Source organism: Somniosus microcephalus, chromosome 24 (assembly GCF_052327205.1).
Source record: "Somniosus microcephalus isolate GS21.2 chromosome 24, FLI_Smic_1.0, whole genome shotgun sequence".
NCBI classification, from domain to species: Eukaryota; Metazoa; Chordata; class Chondrichthyes; order Squaliformes; family Somniosidae; genus Somniosus; species Somniosus microcephalus.
This window is the reverse complement of record NC_141010.1, coordinates 15,470,170-15,495,772: the sequence shown is the minus strand read 5'-3', so window position 1 is coordinate 15,495,772 and position 25,603 is coordinate 15,470,170. Positions and strand designations below refer to the sequence as shown.

General features: G+C 43.4%; 1 protein-coding gene across 1 annotated transcript in view; it reads right to left on the bottom strand.

Annotated features, from left to right (window-relative positions):
• LOC147101083 (uncharacterized) overlaps positions 1–25,603 on the bottom strand; it is a 40,543-nt gene that overhangs the window by 6,058 nt on the left and 8,882 nt on the right. Inside the window, exons 3-12 of the mRNA XM_085966255.1 lie at positions 22,676–22,850; positions 20,429–20,596; positions 17,971–18,021; positions 12,934–13,003; positions 11,582–11,646; positions 9,920–9,962; positions 5,591–5,636; positions 5,149–5,283; positions 4,258–4,384; positions 621–745 (exon numbers count right to left, since the gene is read on the bottom strand). Of these exons, the coding sequence (XP_085822381.1) occupies positions 621–745; positions 4,258–4,384; positions 5,149–5,283; positions 5,591–5,636; positions 9,920–9,962; positions 11,582–11,646; positions 12,934–13,003; positions 17,971–18,021; positions 20,429–20,596; positions 22,676–22,850 (1,005 nt within the window). The remainder of the gene's footprint in view (positions 1–620; positions 746–4,257; positions 4,385–5,148; positions 5,284–5,590; positions 5,637–9,919; positions 9,963–11,581; positions 11,647–12,933; positions 13,004–17,970; positions 18,022–20,428; positions 20,597–22,675; positions 22,851–25,603) is intronic.

Below are 25,603 nucleotides of genomic sequence, written 5' to 3'. Positions count from 1 at the left end.
GTCGGCATTTATCCTCCATACGAGTAAGTAGTTCTAATCATATTTATCCACCCTGTTTCCATTTCCCTTCAACCCCATTTCTTTCATCCACCCATGCATTTCAAACCAGAAGCTAGACTCCCTTTGGGGCTCACATCCCCTCCTCATTGGGTAAGTGAAAGCAAGAACCAGGAGTGTTTTCCTGTTTCCCCACATTAGCTATCCTTGTGCCCTTTAAGTGGGTCTGCCTATTTAATACTAGTTTCTTGCTTTGGATTCACATCCAACCGTAATCTAATCTGTGCCTATTGAGGTCCAAAAGAACTGGATTATGGTTGGACAAAAATATTTTAACTAGAAATCTTTAGTCATCACAGAGGAAATATTAATCACACCACACCAAAGATGAAATGCAACATTTTTCACTGTGGCATCCTGTCCCTTATCCTTGAAAGTGTAAAAGTAGTTGTGTTTTGCCTATTTGGCAGAGATTCAGAATACTTCGAGGGAGGATTTATGTACAGCCAGAATTCTCTGCTTAAGAGCAATATATTCATTCTAAAAAAAAATCTAAAAACAAATACATTGAATAAAATTTATCCAGGGTCAAAATAAAGATATACATAGGTTAAGATTTTTACCGCTGGGTGCATCCATTGCTTTGGTACTCTACAAATTCATTTTCAAACTGAGACACAATACCATCCAGGGCTGTGAACTGAGAGGGGTCACTGGCAAAGTTTTGATGCTGCTTCGAGTGAAGATGCTGCAAAAAAAAGATAAAATAAATGTCTAGTCTTTTCTGAATTATTTTAGTTTAAATTTTAAAAAGTTGCCACTGCAACCTCGATTAATGAGATATCCAATTAGTACTAGCAAAGCATTACCCAAATAACACCCTGACTTTTAGGCATTTAGAGAATTACTGTATTAACATTCTTTAAAAACGAATGGCATCAATAAACACCATTATACAAGGCGGAGCTAAAACATAATTACACATTCAGCTGACTCCACTATCACCCAGTACTCCTGGCTCATGCAACACAATCTCAGCAACTACTTGTTCCAGAAAATCATCGCGATTCGTCTTTGAAAATACCTTCTGCACTTCCTTAGCTTTCTTTGAGCTAATCCTTAGCCACATATCAGAGGAACAGAAAAACCTGGTAACAATCTGGCTACTTGGGTGACGCCATCTACATTTAACTAGTCATTGTCCCGGACTACAGTAGAGACTATATACTGTAGCTATACTAAACTGGGTAGTTGATTTGATTATAAACTTAACCCAATGAGCAAGGTAGGCCAAGTTCAGGCTAGCAAAGGGGTCATTTCCCACTGCCTTGCTGATCTGGCTAAAGATGATTAAGGAGATCATGGGTTATTCAAAATATTCCCCCATTTCATAGAAAAAGAAATAGTCTGAGCAGAATGTTTTTTTGATGTTCAGATAAAAACATCAATTTTGTTACTGGCATAGGAAATTTTCTTACCAGCGATGGCGTGTATATCCCTTGCAACTAAGGAAGTCTAAAGGCGGAAGTCACACCCCCATCCACATCAATGGGGCTGTGGTGGAAAGGGTGGACAGCTTTAAGTTCCTCGGAGTCCACATCACAGAAGACCTCTCCTGGTCCCTCAATACCTCCTCTCTGGTGAAGAAGGCCCAGCAGCGCCTATATTTCCTAAGGAGGCTGAAGGGATGTAACCTGTCACCCCTGATCATCTCTAACTTTTACCGCTGCACAATAGAAAGCATCCTGACAAACTGTATCACAGTATGGTATGGCAGCTGTAGCTACTATGACCGGAAAGCCCTGCAGCGGGTAGTCAAAACTGCCCAACGCATTACCGGCACCCGGCTACCGACTATAGAGCACATTTACCAGAAACGCTGTCTACGGAGGTCACGGTCCATCATCAAAGACCCTACCCACCCCAGCCACAGTCTGTTCACCCTCCTGCCATCTGGGAGACGCTACAGATGCATTCGCACCTGTACGACCAGATTTAGGAACAGCTTCTTCCCAAGGGCTGTCATCCTACTGAACTCCACAAATAAACTCTAAAGCCTGCACATCTGCCAATGCACTTTATTATGGTTATGTTTATGTTAATATACTACAAGCCAAATGTATGTTGAATGTTTAAATGTCTTAATCAAAATGTACACTCTCGGGAGCCGCAAGCCTACATTTCGTTGTACTGCACATGCGCACTAACAATGAAAATAAAAGTTGATTTGATTTGATTTGATTTGATAACAAAACCTCTGGAAAGCATGTCCGTGCATCCTGGACTGGCTTCATAAAAAACATGATCAGTCATAATTTCAAATTGCCTTGAGATCTGTAGGACCCTGGGGAACTATTCTATAAATTGGGAAATCTCATCTCTAGTCTATAACGTGATATTGCCCCAGAGTGTTTCTTTGGCTGGCGTGAAATTGATGCTCCTGCTGTTTTCCATGAAACTGCTCTGGGCGGCATGGGGAGTGTCCCTGTTGGTGGCGCCATCAACTACTTACATTTCTAAAGCGCTCTTCATATAGAGGAACTCTGGATGAAAAACAATGGAATTAGTGGTAAAGCTAGCTGCCAAATCGGTGGAGATATGGAACCTGGTCCAATAAAAGAAAGACAAAGACTTACATTTCTATTGCGCCTTTCACGACCACTGGACATCTCAAAGCACTCTACAGCTTTACTTCTGGAGTGTAGTCACTGTTGTGATGTGGGAAACGTGGCAGCAAATTTGCACACAGCAAGCTCCCACAAACAGCAATGTGATAATGACCAAATAAACAGTTTTTGTTCTGTTGGTTGAGGGGTAAATATTGGCCAGGACACCGGGGATAACTCCCCTGCTCTTTGTGGAAATAGTGCCACGGGATCTTTTACGTCCACCTGAGAGAGCAGACGGGCTCTCAGTTTAACACCTCATCTGAAAGATGGCACCTCCGACAGTGCGGCACTCCCTCAGCACTGCACTGGAGTGTCAGCCTAGATTTTTATGTGCTCAAGTCCCTGGAGTGGGACTTTTACCCACAACCTTCTGACTCAGAGGCAAGTGTGCTACCCCACTGAGCCACAGCTGACACTGAGTGGTGGGTGATGTCAAAGGCAGTGAAAGTATCAGCAAAAGACAAGAAGGAACAGTAATGTGATGCCACTTATGTTCTTTGAATAGTGCTGGGAGCTCGATTGGGTGGTCTCGAACAAGTTATGATACATTCCAGGATCTTGAAAAGAAACACTGAGCTAAGGTGGTATTTAAAAAGGGAATGGAGGGGTTGAAGGGTTATAACTGCAGTTTTCAAGGTAGTAGGGATAGTGACAGAGAAAAAAGAATAGGTTGTTGATATCAGCAAGCATGAGACTGAGATGGGGAAGTTGGGTGGTCAGGAGCTGAGATGCTAGAGGAACAAGGGAGCAGGTGAGATGAGGGAGAAACTATGGAGTATGTGATGGGTAGAGGCATAGCCATGAAACAGGCAGGTGGGAAGATTCGGAGTGGAGGGGACATGGGAAGACCTGTGGAGGGGACATGGGAAGACCTGTGGAGGCAGAAGCAGCTGATCTTGATTTTCTGATTCCAATACCAATACGTTTTTGAGCTCTTGCATTTAGTGTCCGAGATGAGGGTGCAGTGGTAGGACAAGACTGCTGGTGATGGAGGAGTTCAGACTTTTTTCTAATGCCAGGATTATTTTGGAGTAGTAAGCAGATTTGGGCATGGGAAGTAGTTTTTGTGGCAGTTGAACCAAACCTGGCGATGGACAGCTAGGCTGGTTATTTGCAATGTGGATTTGAAGGTCACAGAGGAGGGTGTTGTAGACCATCTGGGATCCAAGGGGGTGAAAGTGGTGGAAAGAGCTGTGCAATAAATTGTGGGAGAGGTATTCGAGCGCCATCAGAGCAACCTAGCAATGAAGGAGACCCAACTTGGGGGTCTCCATACGGGTAAGAAAATTGACATTTTTGCCAATCATCAAAATTCTGCTCAAGCATTTGGAAAGTACTTTCCTTCCCTTTTGAGGAAGCGATAGCTATTTTAAAAAAAACAGGCCCAGCATGAAAGTGAAATTCCAAGGATCCATTTAAAGAAAAAAAGAACATTAGGCCTTGAGCTCATGGAATCAGACATCTTGCACACTGATAATTTTGCAAATATTTTATTACAAAAGGAACACAACTAATACAATGGACAGAATCAGTCTCCCAAGGCTGTGTTTGGTCCTATTTGAAGCACTATTCTAAACGATTATACACTTACCACAACAAGGTCATAGAACGTCTCATGGCAGCATTCACAGAACCGCTGACGTTTCTTTTCTATTTGCAATGCTGCTGGTTTGGAGAGAGTTTCCATATCTCCCTCACTGTTGGTCATTCTACAGTCTCTGTGCAATGGGAAAAAGTTTAAATGGTCATTAATTCAGATTACAAATGCAAACAATGGCTTCACACATCATCAAAAAGCCACAAGACTGGAAGAACATCTTCCAAAGCAAACGAACAAAATAACTATTGGGACCGTGTTCTGGACATGATGCGAGGTTTCTTTTAGCTGTCAGACATGGCTACACATCCCACAAATATTAGATATTTCAGAGACTTGTTTAATAACTCACCAAATTGTACACCTACCCCGATAGCAAAATACTGCGGATGCTGGAAATCCGAAATAACAGAAAATGCTGGAAAAACTCAGCAGGCCAGGCAACATCCGTGGAAAGAAAATAGTCTTGACAAAGGGTTTGCCCCGAAACGTTGACTCTATTTTCTCTCCACGGATGTTGCCTGGCCTGCTGAGTTTCTCCAGCATTTTCTGTTGTACACCTGTCCCAATGTTTTCCCCAAAGAGAAAAGAGGCAATAGTAACAGACTTTGTGTATGAGTAATTGTAAAGTAATAATGGTGAGTCACTCCAGTTAAACCCAATTGCTGGATGTCTGGATAAAAATAAATTTGGGAAAATGACAATATGAGTTCAATGGCATTTTAGATTCAATTGTTTTCCATTATTAAGAACTTTACCAGTAATTTAAAAAAAAATCTGGACATAGCTAAGCATTTAATAAAACTTCCATTCATAAAATCCTAGGAGTTAAAGTTCAAAACAAAAAGTTTACTACAAAACACAGTAATCTATATACAAGTTTACCCAGGTTTGCTCTTTGCTTGCTCCCGACATCCGCTCCTAGATTTCTTCCGAGGATCAAATGCACTAAAGCCTCTCTGGGATTCGTAGTTCAGTTCTGGATAGCTGACAAACTGCTGGTAGAGGGGTCTAAAATGCCTGCACACACGCAATTTGCCAACAAAAATATACCACAACAGTGACTTGATTTATACTAATCACAGTAATGCAACTGTAAAAAGCAATGGCAAGCACAATAAGTATTAAAATGTTCTAAAAAATCACTTCCACATTATCAGTATTTCATTCTTAATGCAGAGTATACCGATCAGTTTTGAAAAATATTTATTGTCCACTGTGGTCATTTTGAAAGAGGTCCAAATATTCAATATTTAAGACATAGTTATAAACAAATATTAAATTATATGGTGTAATCCTTGTGTGGAAAACATATCAGCTGGCTTACCGACTGGAATCTTCAATTTTAAGAAAGGGCCGTTTTAGTTTTCCCACTGCTCAAACAAAAATGAAATGAAATGTAATTAATAATAGTACCCAGAATCAACTATTTACAGAGAAAATTTAAATACAGGAAACTTTCGTTTAACCAGAGGTTAAAAGTCCGGAAAGCTCTATCTACCGGCAAAATTCAGGAGCTGTTTTCTATAAGTTTTTTTCACTTCTCATTGCTTTTTTTTCCCCCAGTCAGGCTCTGCAAGGTCTGTAGCTAAGCAACAGCTTCAGCTAGAGATGCTTGCAGCTGCAGCTGACTGTTTTGAAGCTGTTGCTAAGCAACAGGGTCTGTTGATTCACACGGAGCTGAAAAGCTCTGTATGTTTTAACATTAGCTAACGGCACCAGCTCGGTCCCGTCAGTGCCGGATACCAGAAAGTTTCCTGTAGAAGCTACTGCACAAAAGGAGTAGACAAGATTATAGCATTAAAACGGCATTTTCCCAAGACCAACCAGAAGCTTGAATTGCAGTGTGCTCGACTCCCAGATTCAATTCCCAACCGGCTAGTACTGTAATTCTCAATAGGCTCCATTTCAAGATTGGATTTTAGATAAAGCCCTATCACAATAACAATGCACGTCTTGTCATTTTTATTTTACTGGTGGATCTTCCATGGCATTGCTATCGTTATCTGGATAATGTGCTGTTTTATGAGGACATAGAAACAAACAGCACAGAAGGAGGCCATTTGGCCCATCGTGCCTGTGCTGGCTCTTCTCCCCTCTAGATCCTTTTCCAATGATTTTGAATCTATGACATCTAGTCATTGACCCACTCGCCAGAGGGAATTTTTTTTTCATATTTGCTCTCATCATCATTTGAAAACCTCTATTAGGTCACCTCTTAACCTTTTCTGTTCTAACTTTTCCAACCTCTCCTCATAACCAAAGTCACTCATCCCTGGTAACAACCTGGTAAACATCCTCAGTACCCTTTCTCATGCACAATGCATTATTCTGCTACCGTGGAACGGTTTCCCTTTAAGACCGCAAAGTCTAATTGTTGTTAAGTTGAGCGTCAGCCTTGGCTCAGTGGTAGCACTCTCGCCTCTGTCAGAAGGTTATGGGTTCAAGTCCCACTCCATAGACTTGAGCACATAATCGAGGCTGACACTTCAATACAGCACTGAGAGAGTACTGTACTGTCGGAGGTGCTGTCTTTCAGATGAGACGTTGAACAGAGGCCTCGTCTGCCCTCAGGTGGATATAAAAGATTCCACTGCACTATTTGAAGAGAAGTAGCGGGGTTCTCCTGGTTTCCTGGCTACAGCTAGAATACTGCGTACAATTCTGGTCACCACATTACAGGAAAGATGTGATTGCACTAGAGAGGGTGCAGAGGAGATTTACGAGGATGTTGCCAGGACTGGAGAATTTTAGCTATGAGGGAAAATCGGATAGGCTGGGGTTGTTTTCTTTAGAACAGAGGAGGCTGAGGGGAGACTTAACTGAGGTGTATAAAATTATGAGGGACCTAGATAGAGTGGATAGGAAGGACCTATTTCGCTTAGCAGAGAGGTCAATAACCAGGGGGCATAGATTTAAAGTAATTGGTAGAAGGATTAGAGGGGATTTGAGGAGAACATGTTTCACCCAGAGGGTGGTGGGGGTCTGGAACTCACTGCCTGAAAGAGTGGTAGAGGCAGAGACCCTCACCGCATTTAAAAAGTACTTGGATATGCACTTGAAGTGCCATAACCTACAAGCTGGAAAGTGGGATTAGGCTGGATAGCTCTGTTTTGGCCGGCACAGACACGATGGGCCAAATGACCTCCTTCTGTGCCATAAATTTCTATGATTCTATAACAGTTATCCCTCAACCAACACCTAAAACAGATGATCTAGTCAGTCAATTATTTAATTGCGGTTTGTGAGATGTTGTGCTCAAATTGGCTGCTGTGTTTCTTACAGTACAACAGTGACTGCACTTCAAAAGTACTTCATTGGCTGTAAAGCGATTTGGGACGATGAGGTCATAAAAGGCGCTATACAATACAAACTCTCTTTCTTTCAACACACGGGGGGGAAAATTCAGTTGGTTTGTGCCTCCCGTTAGTGCCTTAAGAGGGCGCTAATGGGGCGCAAAACAACTAGCGCCTGGGTGCGCCGATGTTCGCGCTGTTCACGAAATTAACTAGACATTTTGCGGCGCTATTAAACACTACCGCCACGATCTCCTGCGCCGGCAGATCGTGACATCAGTCGAGTGTGCAACGTCCCGGACCGGATATTGAGTGGCGCCCCCTGCCTTACCGCCTGCCACGACAGGTTGAGGGGAGCATTTTGCAGTCAGGAAAGGACTGGGGAGCGCTATTTAAAGGCGACCGCTTCCTGCCTTTTTTTGTTGGACATTTTTGCACCACGCATTCTGAGAGAGAGAGAGAGAGAGAGATTCAACGCTGTGTGAAGGAGTTTTGGGTACTGAGCAGCACTTTGCAGGTTCATTTTGATTTGCCCTTCCTTGTATCGATTTAGAAGAGACTGTGGGGGCTGCACTCTGAGCTCTTTCCCTGGGCCTCTCCATTGTTCTTTCCAGCAGATTTGATGTACAGGTCTCTCCAGGTCGAGATTCAAGGCTGCAATGAGCAGGATGTGGATGGAGAGCAAGATCAACCCTCCCCTTTAAGAACTGGCCAGCGCCATTGTGTCTGTGTTCCATTGCTGACTGACAGCACACGAGCTTCGCCACCGCTCTGAGGTAGCGCCTCGCTCTTCGGCCTTTGCGCCTGATTTAGCGCTCCAATCACCTCCAGGGGTGATAAAAGCCAAGTTTGCAGTCGGAGGCGATAATTAGCACCAGGCGCTAATCTTTGCGCCCGGCCGATAATTGCGCCCCAAATGGGGCGATACTGAATTTCTCCCCCATGCTACTTTAATTGTTGTTTGGTCAGGGAACCTTGATTAGAATGCATGTCAGTTTCATGCTGCAGCTCAAACACTCAGGCCTGAAATTAATGAGGCGGGGAGCCCGGTAGTGGGTGAAGAAGCTGGCAATGCCGGGGACGTGGGTCGACTCCTGCCCAATAGTCAGCCAGATTGACTGCTTGGCCGGCAGGCAGGAATGGTAAACAGCAGCAGGAGGCCACAGCCAGGGACCTGTGTGGACGGTCCCCGGCAGTCAGTAGGGAGGCAGAAGCTCTGCGCTGTAATTGGGGCAGGCAGCAAGATTAGGACCGTGATCGGGAGGGAGGGGGGGGGGGTGGTAGGGAGCAAGGTCAGGGCCGTGATCGGGAGGCAGCATGATCAAGGAATATGTCTTTAGTGCTTGCCTTAGGCAATCGGTGCTTCCCGCCCTGGATTTTCTGCCAGGCATCAGACAGCGTGGGCCTCCCCCTGACATGCAGTTACGTTTAAGCCGCACCTTTTGAATAATTTTGTTAATTAGGCCTCTGCCTGCATTTTACAAGAACCTTGTTGATGATCTGGTTTGTTTTCTTTTAATTTAAATGGACGGGAATGGGGTCAGGTTGCCCAATCCCAAATTTTTAACCCCTGTTAGGGGGAGGGGTAAGTTAAAATCAAGGCCATTATTTTAAGATCGTAACTGTAATAAAATGTAATGTCCCGAGTTTAACTTCTACCCCAGTGCACCATTTTAAATATTGAAATGCACAATACATTGGTCTATTCCAGCCTGACTTGCACAGCAGGAAGTTAATACTAGCAGAAGCCAAGTGCAAATCTGCAACCCAGAGTAGCCATTATTTTGGGAAAGGCAGGGAAGCAGCAACAGGGGTAGATTTTAATAAAAATGAATTGCCTCTACATTTACAGAACATTTCCTATGATTAATAAAACTTTCTGAATGAAAGATAGCCAGTATTTTCAATTTCATGTTATAACACCGTACAAGTAAATTGGCAAACTATTTTTGTAACTACAGGTCAACTATCCCTTATCCGCAATTCCGAAATTCGAAAAGCTCTGAAAACCGAAAGTTTTTTTCGTGGAGCGTCTCTCGGTATTTCCAGTGTAAAAGCTTGAGCAGCTTGCACGGGAGTTTGCAGATTACTGCGTGGCCGTGTGCAACTTTGAGGAAACATTGCTGTTAACTATTTCTTTATAGTAATCTGGTTACCGAGCCAGGTTTGCATCCATCACTAGTGGTGTAGTTGTAGGGTAAACCCGACGGCTGCCTCTTGTCCATTTATAAGCATTATTATCCGTTCTGAAATCTGAAAAATTCCGAAACACAGCTGGCCCCAAGGGTTTCGGATAAGGGATCGTGCACCTGTAGCATTAAAAATTACATGCAAAAAACACGAGTCATATCATAACTGACCTTTGGCACTCTTGCAGATGGATTTAGATGAATGACCATTTCCCTGCAAAACATCCCAAAAATCAATTAATTTCTACAATGGGACTTTAAAAGGCTTTATTTAAAAACAGTTTTAGAATAAGTGCATCCTTCCGCTTCCTCAAAAGCTAGCAATGTACTGTAGGTTAAACACACTAGCATGCAGGTGCATATAAAATTTGCCATGGAGGAGTTTATGAATTTGCATCCCAGTGTAACAAATGACTTGTATTCAGGGCCACTGGATCGATATAACTCTTATTGTTAACGACTGCACCAATGTGTTTCTTTCTTCCATGTATGTCATTTATTCCATGGAGTTAATTACAAATGCAAACTGACAGCAACTAAAGCTATGGTTAGTCATAAAAGCAACTAAGACAAAGAATTACAGGTGGCATGAAGTAATAATGATCACATTTACTCAAGCGGTTGAGATGACATATGCAACAAGAACAAAATTCTGAACCCTTGAGACTTAAAAAAAAATTATACTATTGTCTCAGCAAAATGAAAACAACTATCAGTAGTTCCAAGACTGCAGCTGTTACACCGATTGAAGAGACTCTGGTGCTGTCATCACTGTATAATATAGCAGCCACAATTTACATGGTAAAATAGGAAATTGTGCAGCTCTAAAACACCAAGGCCTAGAAATTCGGTGGCGCCCCACCAGGGCGCCGGAAGTACCACCCCGGAAGGAGTCGCGAGCGCCCGCCGGAAATTCAGTTTGAGCGCCCCAAACGGAAGCGCGGCGCTACTCGAGGCGCCCCGCATCCGTCTTGGGGCGCTGCAACTGAAGTTCGCAGCGCAACGTGTCGCAGCGCCACACGCTGCGGCACGGTGCGCTGCGGTACTGCAGGCCTTCCTCCCCTTCTTAAAGGGGAGGGGCCTGCCGCAGCGCGATCTAAGATCGCGAGTGCCGGCAAAAGAGCCCGGCACCGAGGAGAAGTGCCGGGCTCTTGGGAGACAGCCGGCACAATGCGGGGTTGGGGGGGGGCTCAGGAGACCGGGGACGGCTGCGCGAGGAGGTGCTGGCAGGCGGCCAGCAAAAAAAATGGCCGCCCCGCACCTCAACCGCCACAGGTAGGCCCCCTGAACCGGTCGCAAATTGCGACCAGCGTTACAGCAGGGGGCACTACCAAATTTCGCGATCGGGGCGGTAGCGGGGCGCTGCGCACACCGATGACGTCATCGGTGGCGGCGCAGCGCTAATGGCTAGCGCCGCCATTAGCGCCCCGCTAAATTTCACAGGAGGCGTGGCCAGTGGCGCTAAACCCACTAAGTGCCCTCTTTGGGCGCTAACTGGTGGCGCAGCCCACCGAATTTCTAGGCCCAAGGATTTAACAGCCCAGCATACATCTTAGAATTGCATTATTAAAAGGGTGCTAATCAGGCAACTACATTCTACATCATCACTCAAACCTCAGTCTTAAAATCAGAGCTGAAATTGAATTAGAATGCTCTTTGTTTTATTGAAACCACACAAAAAATGATAAACAGCAGAAAGTGAATATGACTCAATCAGGCTTTGTTCAGAGATCCCTGAATTACTCAAGCTTTACTCTTCTGGCCTATATCATTTGAACTATAGTCTCATCACATAACTTAGGTTATAAATATATACACACATACAAAACTTACCTCAGTTTTTCTATTGGAATTTAGCAATTTCTTAAAACCCCTTTTTTCAAAATATGCCAGTAGATCTTTGAAGCAGTTAAGGTTCAAATACACTTTTTGAGTGGGTACATGCAAGATTTTTAACAAATATCAGAATATATTATATATATATATATAAAAAATATATATATAAAAAATCATGATGAAATATAAACAATTTTTATATATACGTTGTGGATCTGCTGTGGCATTGCTCAGTCAGGATGTATTTAACAAGGAGGGGGAGGGTTATATGGTGTTGGGAATAAAGGAACTGTTGGCTAAAAATAATGAAATGGATGGTAAATGGATTAAATGGTAGAGACGTTATATAAAAATTGCAATAAATGTAATTAAAAAAGAGATGTTATGGATTTGAAAGTTTTATCTAATTGTAGAGGTTTATGAATAAAGTGGATAGATAAAAAGTGAAATATACAAGTATTCATAAAAACTCTACAATTGGATAAAGCACCTCCTGAACCAGCGACCTCTACCACCTAGAAGGACAAGGGCAATAGGTGCATGGAACACCATCATCTACAAGTTCCCCTCCAAGTCACACACCATCCAGATATATGGATATATATCAGCGTTCCTTCATAATTGCTGGGTCAAAATCCTGGAACTCCCTCCCGCACAGCACTGTGGGAGTACCTTCACCACACGGACTGCAGCGGTTCAAGGCGGTGACTCACCATCACCTTCTCAAGGGCAACTAGGGATGGGCAATAAATGCGGGCCTTGCCAGCGACACCCATATCCTAAGAGAATGAATAATAAAAAATATATAAAATAAAACATTTTGTACATGTAAGATGTGTGCGTATATTATATAGGGGTCAAGACCAAGTGCTGCATTTAGGTCAAGCAAGGGTCAAAGAAGGGAGAAATAATTTTCTTCATGTGTGACCATTTTACAAAGATGGATGATGCAATGTTAGCAACAAAGCCAAAAAAATCGATTTAGGTTTTGCTGTAAAATTGCAGTCTTTCTTCAGCGGCAAGTTATTTTGCTAATATTTTAGGTTCTGGCAGCTCTTTTGGGATTCAGGGTCTTATCAGCTTCATGTTTGGACATAAAAGATTTTATAATGGACACACATACGCACACAGCCTTCGCCACACAGTGGTAGCTTAAAGCTATTACACATCAACAGGTACAGCACTATAGTGGAGTTTGTATAATTTGCAAATGTTTCTGGTACTAAATAATAACGCAAATTTTAAAGTACAACAAATTTAATAAATTATGCAGTTAATAGACACACACACACACTATCCATTACAATAGTTATGCACACAAAATGTCACTTTACAATTAGAAAGGATACCATCAAGATGTAGGATTTTCACTCCCCAGGTACGTGCATTGGCTAAAATACTGTTACCACCGCCACATTCCTGTAGACAAGAAAAATAATTGAAGAGGGCATATTAGCAGTATTGCTTTTAAGTTTTTGCATTCGAGAATCACGTTAACACAACTAAGCTTTCTCTATGCGGATAGAGCCAACAAGATCACTCTACAATAATCCAGCCAGTATATTTGCAAAACTGTCAAATTCAAGCTTACTCAATTCCATGACATTAAAGATGGATTCACTTCTGCAGCGTAATTTTGTAAAGAAAGGACAAGAATATTCTATTTTTGTACTTTTCATAATCCTATGAAAATTTAGCAGTCTTTAAGATTTAACATAAAAAAGAGAGTTAAGGAAAAGGCCATTTGGTCCACTGAAGCTCATCCCTGCACTGCCCAAAATCTTCAATCTTTGCATCAACTGTTTTTTGAAAAGCCTTAATGCTTTCGTCTCTACCACTCTGCCAGGCAGATTATTTCAAACTTTTTACCATTCTTGGGAAAAAGAGGATAACTATTTTCCAACTTATTTTTCACTCATTCATGTCCTTCAGTCCTACACTAAAGTAATAATCTGGGTTTACTTTATACCATCTAATTTTTTTTGTAATACCTTGATGGGGTCCCCCCTTAACTCCTGTTTTTGAGCTTCCCTAATCTTTCTTCAAATGGCACTTACTGTGGACAAATGCAAGATAATGAGACGTGAAGAGAAATAAACAGTGGGAATGTAAACTGAATGCTCTAGACTACAGGACAACACAAGACAGGGATCTGGAGGAATTGATGGGTAGCTCAATCAAACCAACAGCTGTGACAGGGCAGCAGTAAGGAAATCTAACTGAATCATAGGACGTATAGCCAGAGGGATAGACCACACATTAGGGGATGATAAAGACTCTGTACAAGGCACTGGTACAGTCATATGCAAGGATACACCTCTGCAGACAGTGAACACAGAGGAGGCTAGGAGCCAGAGGACAAGCGATGTACTAGGTTCATTAGACTCATAGGAACATGAGGAGGCCATTCAGCCCCTCAAGCCTGCTTCACCATTCAATGAGACCATGGCTGATCTGCGACCTGACTCCATATACCCACCTTTGGCCCATATCCTTTAATACTGTTGGTTACAGAAAGCTAGCAATCTCCGATTTAAAATTAACAATTGGCCTAGCATCAATTGCTGTTTGCGGAAGAGAGTTCCAAACTTCCATCACCCTTCGTGTGTAGAAGTGTTTCCTAATTTCACTCCTGAAAAGGTCTGGCTCTAATTTTTAGACTCTGCCCCCTAATCCTAGAATCCCCAACCAGGGGAAATAGTCTCTCTCTATCTATCCTATCTGTTCCCCTTAATATCTTGAAAACTTCAATCAGATCACTCCTTAACCGTCTAAATTTTAGGGAATACAACCCTAATTTGTGTAATCTCTCCATGTAACTTAACCCTTGAAGTCCGGGTATTATTCTGGTAAACCTAGGCTGCACTCCCTCCAAGGCCAGTATATCCTTCCTAAGGTGTGGTGCCCAGAACTGCTCACAGTACTCCAGGTGTGGTCTAACCAGGGTTTTGTATAGCTGCAGCTTAACTTCTGCCCCCTTGTATTCTAGTCCTCTAGATATAAAGGTCAGCATCGCATTAGCCTTTTTGATTATTTTCTGTACCTGTTCGTGACATTTTAATGATCTATGTACCTGAAACCACCCCCCCCCCCCCCCCGCCAAGTCTCTTTGGACCGCCACTGTTTTTAGCCTTTCACCATTTAGAAAGTACCCTGTTCTATCCTTTTTAGGTCCAAAGTGGATGACCTCACATTTACCTACATTGAAATCCATTTGCCACAGTTTTGCCCATTCACTTAATCTGTCGCTATCCCTTTGTAATTTTATGCTTCCATCTGCACTGCCTACAATGCCGCCTATCTTTGTGTCATCGGCAAATTTGGATATATGACTTTCTATGCCATCATCTAAGTCATTAATACTGTGAAAAGTTGAGGCCCCAACACAGGTCCCTGCAGGACACCACTAGTCACCGCCTGTCAATTTGGGTACCTGCACATTATCCCTACTGCCTGTCTCCTGCTGCTCAGCCAATTTCCTAAACGGGCCAATAATTTGCCCTCAATTCTGTGGGTTTCTACCTTAGTTAACAATCTCTTATGTGTGACTTTATCAAATGTCTTCTGGAAGTCCATATAAATAACATCCATAGACATTTCCCCTGTCCACTACTTTAGTCATCTCAAAAAATTAAATCAGGTTTGTCAGGCATGACTTACCTTTCACAAATCCATGCTGACTCTCTGATCAGCTGAAAATTTGAGGTGTTCAGTTACCCCATTCTTAATTATAGATTGGCAATTTCCTGACAACAGATGTTAGGCTAACATTAGGCTCTAATTCCGATTTCCCTCTCTCACCATTTTTAAATAGCAGAGTGACGTGCAATTTTCCAATCTAAAAGGAACGGTTCCTGAATCGAGAGAACTTTGGAAGATTATAGTTAGGGCATCTGCAATGTGCTCACCGACTTCCTTTAAAACCCTGGGATGGAAACCATCTGGTCCTGGAGACTTTAGTGCCATTATTTTCTTCATTACTGTTATTTTACTTACATTAATTTTATTGAGTCTCTGTCCCTGATTCAGGCTGCAAATTTAATTCTGGAGGCGGGGATGGGGGTGGGACAGCTGATTTCCAGGTTTCGGTCCCACTCTTAGCTGCCTCCGCTCTGCAGACGTGATTTTACCTTGACTGGCCGGTCAATTAACAGGAAGTGGGTCTGATGATGAGTCATTAGCCGGTTTCCTTAAACGGGACCACGGCCATATTCACTGACAGTTGTTCAGTCAGTGTTTGATAGCATTGAGGTGCTGCAAACACTGACAATCACTGCACAAAGGTGAACGCTTGCCCCCAGGCTCTCCAATGACTCCCTCCATATGCTTATGCTGGGAGTCACAGCACACAGGAAGGTACTCTTCCAAGGGCAGAAGAGACCGCCCCAGGACACCAACTTACCTTGCACCTCCACCCAACCCTCTCTAGCTACTTTATCACTTCCCAATCTCACTAGCTATCCCTCACACTCACCCTCATCCTACTGCAAGCATACCAACTAACAACGCACAAGGGTAGGCGCTAGAGAGCTTTAGCCAACGTCCATGTGAAGTTTCTGGTAATCTGTTGTCATACAGTGAAATCTCTTTTTCAAAAAGTGCTCCTTATTGGACAGATCTGAGCGAACCTTGAGAAGTGTCTTACTGCGTTCCAGTGATTGTTCAGTCAAAACGCTCCCCCTCGCCGCTATAGTGATGAATGTGCATGGAATAGCTTGGACATTAAAGGGATGCTTCTCGGTGCTGGTGTGGGATGGCGTCAACCTGGTGCATCATGTGGCAGCCAGGGTTTACAGCGTCAAGTGAAAAAAATCTGGCCATGGTGATGCCATCGCTGGCCTCCTGGCCAGCAATTTTCTCAGGGGCTGATGCCCTGTGTCCAGTGCAGCATCAGGTGATGGCGGAGAAGGTTGGTGGTGTTGGGGATGATTGTGGAAGGATTCGGAGGACCACGGTCTGATTGTTTCATTGGCTCCAATGTTGCTGGAAAAAATGGCAGCTGCAGGTGAGATGACAGAAGCGATCTGTCTATGGTGAGAGAGGTTCTCCCAATGAGGTGGCACTGGACATACAGTTGGATCTAAAAACTTGTATGCTAAAGAAATCTCTATGTATTAAAAATGCAGTAACCAACACTTTGTGCTCTGAAACTCACCAGCTGCAACATGGCATCCTTGATACCACTTCTGCAGCAGTCAGCTTTTCATAACCATCAGAGCAGACTCAAAACATGGCAGGTTGAGCTGCCGTGTTCCCCGAACAGTGGGTAACCAGTGGGGGAGAAGGTAAAATTACAAGCAAGCCTCAAAATACTCTTAAATTGGCTCTTAACAAGCCATTTAAGTAGGTGAATTGTCTCCCTCGCCGCTTGGTGTCGGGTCAGTTCTGCGCTGACAGACCAGACACCTGGGAGACTCGCGTGGAGGCGGGTTGACAGCGGGTTTCCTACCCGCTAAACCCACTGTCAATCTTTGCGATTTTGACAGCGGACCCGCCTCCAAACCCGCCCCCCTTAGCGCGATTAAATTCGCGGCCTCAGTATTAGTTTCCTTGGGATTTCTGGCATGCTATTCTCTTCCTCTATATTCCTTCTGCCATTGTAAATATTGACCCAAAGTAATTATTCAACATGTCTGCCATTTCCTTATCATTGATAATATCACCGCTTCCAGTTTTTAAGGGGCCAACATTGCTCCAGACTACCCCACTTTTTCCTAATATAATTGTAAAAAAGTGTTGATTTTGATATCCCTTGCAAGTTTCTTTTCATACTCGCTTTTTGTAGCTCTTACTATCTGTTTTGCTGCCCTTTGTAACTTTCCCATTCGCCAGGATCTGTGCTAGTTTTTCCATTTTTGTATGCTTTTGCTTTTAGTTTTATGCTGTGCCTCACCTCTTTAGTCATCCATGGCTGGTGTTTTTGGCAAGTCGAGCTCTTGCCCCTCAGGGGTATAAACTGGTTCTGTATCACCGTAAATTTTTTGAACATCTCCCACTGATCTTCATTCGTTTTACCTATTAACAGGTTTGCCCAGTTTACTGTGGACAGTCACCGACTCAATGCAAATTAGGTGGCTCCCCATACTGTAGCAGGAGTTTCTGAGCATGCTCCAGCTGTATTGTACCAATGTGGAGTCGCTAGATACCAAACAGAACAGGACTCCGGCTGATGTTTGCCTTCTGTATCCCCAAAGGCCAATTGCAGCACCTCCACTGCTAAACCAGCTAACTCAACAGACCAAAGATTGAATTTGGGACTTTTCAGTTCATATAGCTCAGTACCAGAACTTATCCATAAGTCACAACCAACCTTTGTGGATTAAATGGGAAACATTCTAACATCTGGTCTTAACAATTTATTGAATGTCGACAAAATAGCTTCTTACATTGTTCTTGATCACCGTTTCAAGTAGTCTCTTTCCCCTGCTGATCTGCATCTGAAAGAAAGATTAGTTACAAACACCAGAGTAATATTTCAGGACAGTACAATTCTGGAAAGATGAATATCAAATTCAAATTCAAATCGCCTTATTGGCATGATAAGGTACATCTTATGTTGCCAAAGCATCAAAATACATTTATGGTTGAACACATAAACGCAGTTCTATTCATACAGTGTATAAACAGGTATATCCCGGAGTGTATAAATATACATTCGCATTGTTTATATATACTCTTTTCTTAGTTTACTGGTTGTCCCTCTGTTCATGGCAAGCTGTAACATAGTGTGCCGCCGGTGTTACACACTATGTTACACACAATATCACTACATAGTGTGAAAATAACCACAGCCAGATATCAGAACTGGCTCCTACTAGTTGGCACCTATTGTTTTACTCTTTACTCAGTTGAAAAATCAGGTGCAACATTATTAGAAAATAAATTAATTGCAAATTTCACATTAAAAATATATCTGTTATTGCACACATTTGCAATATGTAGTTCCAAGGGGAAATCTTGAAATGGTAGCACATGTTTAGTAGCCCATGTTAAAAGCAATGAGCCAAGTAGTAATATTCTGGAACTAGCAGCTACAATTAGCCTTAGCATCACTAGTCTAAAGGGGGTGGGGCAGGACAGGGAGAAATAGTTTTCACTCCAGAGCATGATCCAGCAACACTTAGTGTATGAGCCTGTTGACAGAATCAGGTAATGACTCCCACAGTCAAATAGCCTACTGACACTTAATATGTTAACAATCACATGAAAAACAGGTGATTGGGAAGGACAGCAGCTGTGGAATTAAACTCTAGCATTGGCCACCCTTTTGGGAGAAGCGGGGTAAGTGGAGGATAGGGGAATAAATACCAGTATTGTCAGCCACACAACTGCAGCATCATTTTCAGGTAGGGCTCTGGATATTTTAATCATATCCATTTTTAAGAGCTAAAAATATCTGCCAGCTACAACCAAATGTAGCAAAATTGTGAAAATTTCCATTGGCATATTTAATACTTTCAATTCTAAATCTACAAATTAACTGAAAAAAGAGGCTAAAAATTGTGAGCAGGTTCTATAACATCTCTCTTCTCAGGCAGTCCCTCGGAACCGAGGATGACTTGCTGCCACATTAAAAATGAGTTCTCAGGTGACTGATGAGTCCAATGTGGGACCTACAGTCTCGGTCACAGGTGGGGCAGACGGTGGTTGAAGGGGCGGGTGGGTGCGCTGCTTGCGCTTGGCTTCCGCTTGCTCCCGGCGAAGAGACTCGAGGTGTTCGGCACCTTCCTGGATGCTTCTCCTCCACTTTGTGCGGTCTTGGGCCAGGGATTCCCAGGTGTCAGTGGGGATGTTGCACTTTTTCAAGGAGGCTTTGAGGGTGTCCTTGAAGCGTTTCCTCTGCCCACCTGGGATCTTTTGTCGTGTCAGAGCTCCGAGTAGAGCACTTGTTTTGGGAGTCTCATATCGGGCATGCGGATGATGTGATCCATCCATCGGAGCTGATCGAGCGTGATCAAAGCTTCGATGCTGGGGATGTTGGCCTGAGCGAGAACACGGACGTTGGTGCACCTATCCTGCCAATGGATTTGCAGGATCTTGCGGAGGCAGCATTAGTGGTACCGCTCCAGTGCTTTGAGACGGCTGCTGTACATGGTCCATGTCTCTGAGGCATACAGCAGGGTGGGTATCACTGCTGCTCTGTAAACCATGAGCTTAGTGCCGGGTTTGAGGTCCTTGTCTTCAAACACTCTCTTCCTCAGGCGGCCGAAGGCTGCACTGCCACACTGAAGGCGGTGTTGGACTTCGTCATCAACGTCTGCCCTTGTTGACAGTAGCCTCCTTAGGTATGGAAACTGGTCCACATTGTCCAAGGCCTTGTCGTGGATTTTGATAATCGGAGGGCAGTACTGTGTGGCGGGGGCAGGTTGGTAGAGGACCTTTTATAGACATCTCTATTGAGCCATCAGCTATCAGGCAATCCGCTCCCATGCCAACTTAAAGTAGCACAAGGAGTGGCTTGGACAACTCTCCATTTGAGGAAACACCCATGCAACAATTCGTAATGCAGCTGGTGGTTGATATTAGATCTCACCAGTGTGAGTGTGAAAAAACCCCAAGAAACTTGTATTCGCCACAGTTCCCACCTCGTCCACTCATGATTTAAGTGCCTACAGCACACACACAATTGATCTTAGTTCTGCTGATCCAGCTAACTAAACGGTTGCCCAAACAATAAACTCAGCCCAAAAGAACTGCAAATGACTTCAATTAGCACTAGGCGGGTCAAAAACAAGACTCTTAGCCCAGTGGACACCATCAAATAGCAATTGTGCACCTTTATTTTATAGAGCAACAGAATGCATGCATACAGAATCTACCATCTCTGCTGGTTTGCTCGCTTACCATCTGGCCATCTCTAGGATTGACTGAATGAGAGGCATTAGCTTGATTGTTTTTCAAATATTCCCTGTTTGGAACAGATGCTAAATTGGCTGATTTACTCCCAAGCTTTGCTTCCTTACTGTTGGAAATCACGTAACTCACTTCTTTACTGAGAAAACTTTCTATTGTCTGAAATTCAAAGAGAAGTATCCATGTTAGGAGAAAAAGAGAGAGAACCTACAAAAATCTAACTAGATATAAAACAAAAACATTGTTCATTATTGAATATAATTTCCCAGCACAACACGGTAAAGTCCAGATAAGCGACTTTACATTTGTTTTGAGCACTCCTTCATAGCAAGATTAAAAAATACTGCACAATGCTCCCCATTTAACAGACTCAGTGAAGGTATCCCAACGATGGACGAGATACTGGAAAGCATCTGGTGCCCACAAAGTTGTATCTCAGCAAGTCAGTGCCTTCAGGAAAGAGGAAGAGAAAAAGCTTTACAGACTGTAAAGAGCAATTGGGATCATGTCGCCCAACATCTGCAGATAAATTTGCCAGCAAGAGTCACCAGATAACAATTAACAGCAGACGCCAATGTTGCAGTTAAGAGTCTGGAGGTCCACGCAGACCGCGTACCGGCTTTTAAATAGAAAAACCGAACGTGCGGAAATTTGAATGGGCTGCACACCACCAAAAGAAATTAGAGGGAACGTTGGCAGACACCCTGGAGAACTTTCTCCCACCGTTCCCCCACCCCGCCCCTAACCTGGGGCACTGCTATCTCTCCAATAATTCAGCTAATTTAGCACAGACCCGGTAACACGCCTTGGAACTTCCTGGTTTGTATTCTCAGCTACTTACTGGACAAACCTGCTTTGCTACAGAGGAAGTCCTCCGACAAGCTTCAGTCCTTCAGCAGCTATATTCAGAATTGGCAATGTGAACAAAAAGCAGAGTTCCTTGTTCTAGATTTGTTACATTTGCAACAGACGGTGAAGGGTTCCCAAAATTGTTTTTCAAAATTATATGACTAATATATGATGGAATGCACCCCCTGCCAAGATACTCAACATTTGGTCTTTGTAACATCAAATCTCATTTAGGTTTTTTAAAAAAATCCTCACCTCGACAGTCTGGAAAAAAAGGTTAGGTTGAAGATTTGCGGTTATTAACAATTATGAGCTAATCTTAATTCTTCTATCCCTCATAAGAACATAATAATGTTGAAGTGATTCCCCACTCCCAGCTGATTTTCTTCCCTACCCCCTTTCTGTTGAAGACAGTGAGCTGTGCTGTAATACATTTTCACAGTATAGCAACGGTAATAATGGAAATCCTAAAAATAGTAACAGGATCCTCATCCTTTCTTCAATAATTCTTGGTATACAACATATGATCCAGATGTCCTGCATGTATTTCATCATTACACGCCTTGCTGATTTTATATTAGGTCTAATAAAGTAACTGGACCCAGAATTGGTCAACATTCTACATTAAAGACTGATGTGATGAATTAATTTTACACCTTTGCCATTCCTCGATCCTCGGGAACAGCAGTATTACATTTAACCCTCAAACGATCTAACTGGCATTTTACCGTCCTTTATATCTTTCAATCGCTCTTACTGCTGTCAGTAGCTAGATATGGATGAGGAAGGACATTCAACCCACCTCAGCTCATCCTTCCACAAACACTGTACAGAACCCTTATCACAGCATATAACCCTTTCATAAATGATTTTGATTCCACTATGTTACCTAGAAGCCCATTTCATATGATCAGTCTATGTCAAGTACTTGCTGACATCGGTGTTAAATTTCCATTTCACTAGTTTGAACTCGTGTCTCCTTGTCCTACCGCCACAGCTTAATTTGTAATTGTTCTGGATTTATCTTGTAAAATTCTGTAACAGCACCATCAAAAGCCTAGATCTCTTCAATCTTTCCTCATAACTTTGTCCTCTCGTTGTCCTCGTGCCTCTTCTAATACTGATAGTTGAAGATAACTAATTACTGTATGACCCCCTAGTCCCCCATACTAATTATTATTAAATGTACTTTAAAATATTTCTGCTTAGTGTTTGGGTTATTTTTGACCTCCAAAGTGAGCCCATAATTTACTGCACTACTACCTGGAAACAGTATGGTATGCAATTTTTCAGTTCAATTTGGAACAAGTGATCAAAATATTAAATATGCAAAGAAACAAGCAATGATAGTGTTAATGGGGATTCTGTTATATGTAGCACTGTACATACCCCTCCCAATTTCTTCACAACATCCTCCAGAAATTTGGTGTTCTTATTGTTTGGAAGATCTAGGTAAAATGCCTTCCCAGAAATTGGGCAATTCTTCACTGTGCCACCTTCACACCCTTGCACCAAGTACCCGCGTGGCATCTTCTGTGCTTCAAGTGTCCCTGCAAAATTTCTTCTAAAAAGAAAACAAACAATTCTACTTGGTGTGAGAGATTTGCAGATCAAGCACTTCAAATTCAGGTGAAGCTGAGCATCAAAGAGGTCATCGGAACATGTCGTTCTGCTCTATAAGCGGTTTATATATTATTCTAGTGCTGTTGGCTCGTATTGTATAGGGATTGCCTACCCAGCAGCAAAGTAAACTTGATTAGGAAGACCCAGTTAAAAAAAAGGGTTTTACCAGCCACCGGCCTTAGCAAATAAAGTAAGTTAATTTTGGTGTTACCACTGGTTCCGATACCCATGCACCGGAGCCAACAGCACTAAACGCAATATGAAAGCAGCTTTAAAATACTATTTATTTTAGTGCAGCAAGTGTCCCTCACCCCACTGACCAAACCATTCTGTAAAGTGAGACTGCTCAGGTATGACGTTGTTTACGAATATTGAAATGCGAGGGGTTCCGGGTTCAAATCCTGGACGAGCCCTGCTACTTCCCCACTTGTACTCAAAAATCACAAACAACAACTTGTATTTATATAGCGCCTTTAAACGTAGTAAAACGTCCCTAGGGGCTTCACAGGAGCGTTATAAAACAAAATTTGACGCCAAGCCACATAAGGAGATATTAGGGCAGATGACCAAAAGCTTGGAAAAAAGAGGTAGGTTTTAAGGAGCATCTTAAGGGAGGAAAGAGAGGCAGAGAGATTTAGGCAGCTTAGGGTATTGGGAGCTGAAGGCACGGCCACCAATGGTGGAGTGATTATAATCAGGGATGCTCAAGAGGGCAGAATTAGAGGAGTGCAGATATCTCGGGGCTGGAGAAGATTACAGAGTTAGGGAGGGGCAAGGCCATGGAGGGATCTGAAAACAAGGATGAGAATTTTAAAACCTTTGCTTAACTGGGAGCCAGTGTAAGTCAGCGAGCACAGGGGTGATGGGTGAACGGGACTTGGTGAGAGTTAGGACACGGGCAGCCGAGTTTTGGATGGCCTCAAATTTATGGAGGGTGGAAGGTGGGAGGCCGACCAGGAGTGTGTTGGAATAGTCAAGTCTAGAGGTAGCAAAGCCATGGACTAGGATTTCGGCAGCAGATGAGCTGAGGCAGGGACAGATTTGGGTGAAGTTCTGGAGGTGATCTTATATGATGGCGCGAAAAACTGACCAGAAGCTCATCTCGGGGTCAAATACGACACCAGTCTAGTTCAGCTTCAGTTGCCAGGGAGTGGGATGGAGTCGGTGGCTAGGGAATGGAGTTTGTGGCGGGGACTGAAGACAATGGCTTCAGTCTTCCCAATATTAAGTTGGAGGAAATTTCTGCTCATCCAAAACTGGATTTCAGACAAGTCTGACAATTTAGAGACAGCGGAGGGATCGAGAGAGGTGGTGGTGAGGTGGAGCTGGTTGTCGTCAGCGTATACGTGGAAACTGAGTTTCTGTTTTCAGATGATGTCACTGAGGGGCAGCATGTAGATGAGAAATAGGAGGGAGCCAAAGATAGCTCCTTGGGGGACACGGGAAGTAATGGTGCGGGAGCCGAAGAGAAGCCATTGCAGGTGATTCTCTGGCTACGATTAGACAGATAAGAATGGATCCAGGTGAGTGGAGTCCCACCCAGCTGGATAGAAACATAGAAGATAGGAACAGGAGTAGGCCATTCGGCCCCTCGAGCCTGTTCCGCCATTTAATGAGATCATGGCTGATCATCCAATTTCAGTACCCTGTCCCTGCTTTCTCCCCATATCCCTTTAGCCTTAAGGAATATATCTAACTCCTTCTTGAATATATTTAATGAATTGGCCTCAACTGCCTTGTGTGGTAGAGAATTCCACAGGTTCACCACTCTCTGGGTGAAGAAATTCCTCCTCATCTCAGTCCTAATTGGCTTACCCCTTATCCTTAGACTGTGACCACTGGTTCTGGACTCCCCCGCCATTGGGAACATCCTTCCTGCATCTGGTCTGTCTAGTCCTGTTAGGATTTTATAAGTTTCAATGAGATCCCCTCTCATTCTTCTAAACTCTAGCGAATATAAGCCCAATCGACCCAATTGACGGAGGATGGTGTGGTGAACCGTGTCGCAGGTCGAGAAGGACGAGGAAGGTTAGCTTAGCTTTGTCACAGTCACATAGGATGTCATTTGTGGCTCTGATAAGAACTGTTTCGGTACTGTGGCAGGGGCAGAAACCTGATTGGAGGGATTCAAACAAGGAGTTCTGGGAAAGAGGGGCAATAATTTAGGAGGAGACAACATGGTTAAGGACTTGAGAGGAAAGGGAGGTTGAAGATGGAACGGTAGTTTGCAAGGATGGAGGGGTCAAGGATTGTTTTTTTGAGGAGAGGGGTGATGATGGCAGATTTGAAGGAGAGTGGAGTAGTACCTGAGGAGAGAGAAGCGTTAACAATATCAGCTAACACGGGAGCCAGAAAGGGAAGTTGGGTGGTCAGCAGTTTGGCGGGAATAGGGTCGAGGGAGCAGGAGGTGGGCCTCACGGACAAAATGAGCTCAGCGAGGGCACGATGGGAGATAGGAGAGAAACAAAAAAAAGAGAAAAAGCCCATCTTTTGTTATCACCTCACTCACACTCCAATTTATACATTTCTGTGTAACACTGTAACTCATGCTTAAACTTCACAGTCCAAAAAGGTATTCGATTCCTGTAATAAACTTGTTATGCTGCCTTTCTGGCAATGGTGCAATATTCTCTTAGGCACCAACCCAACGCCAGTATAAAGATGGGCACAGGCTTGAGTATTAACATAAGCCAC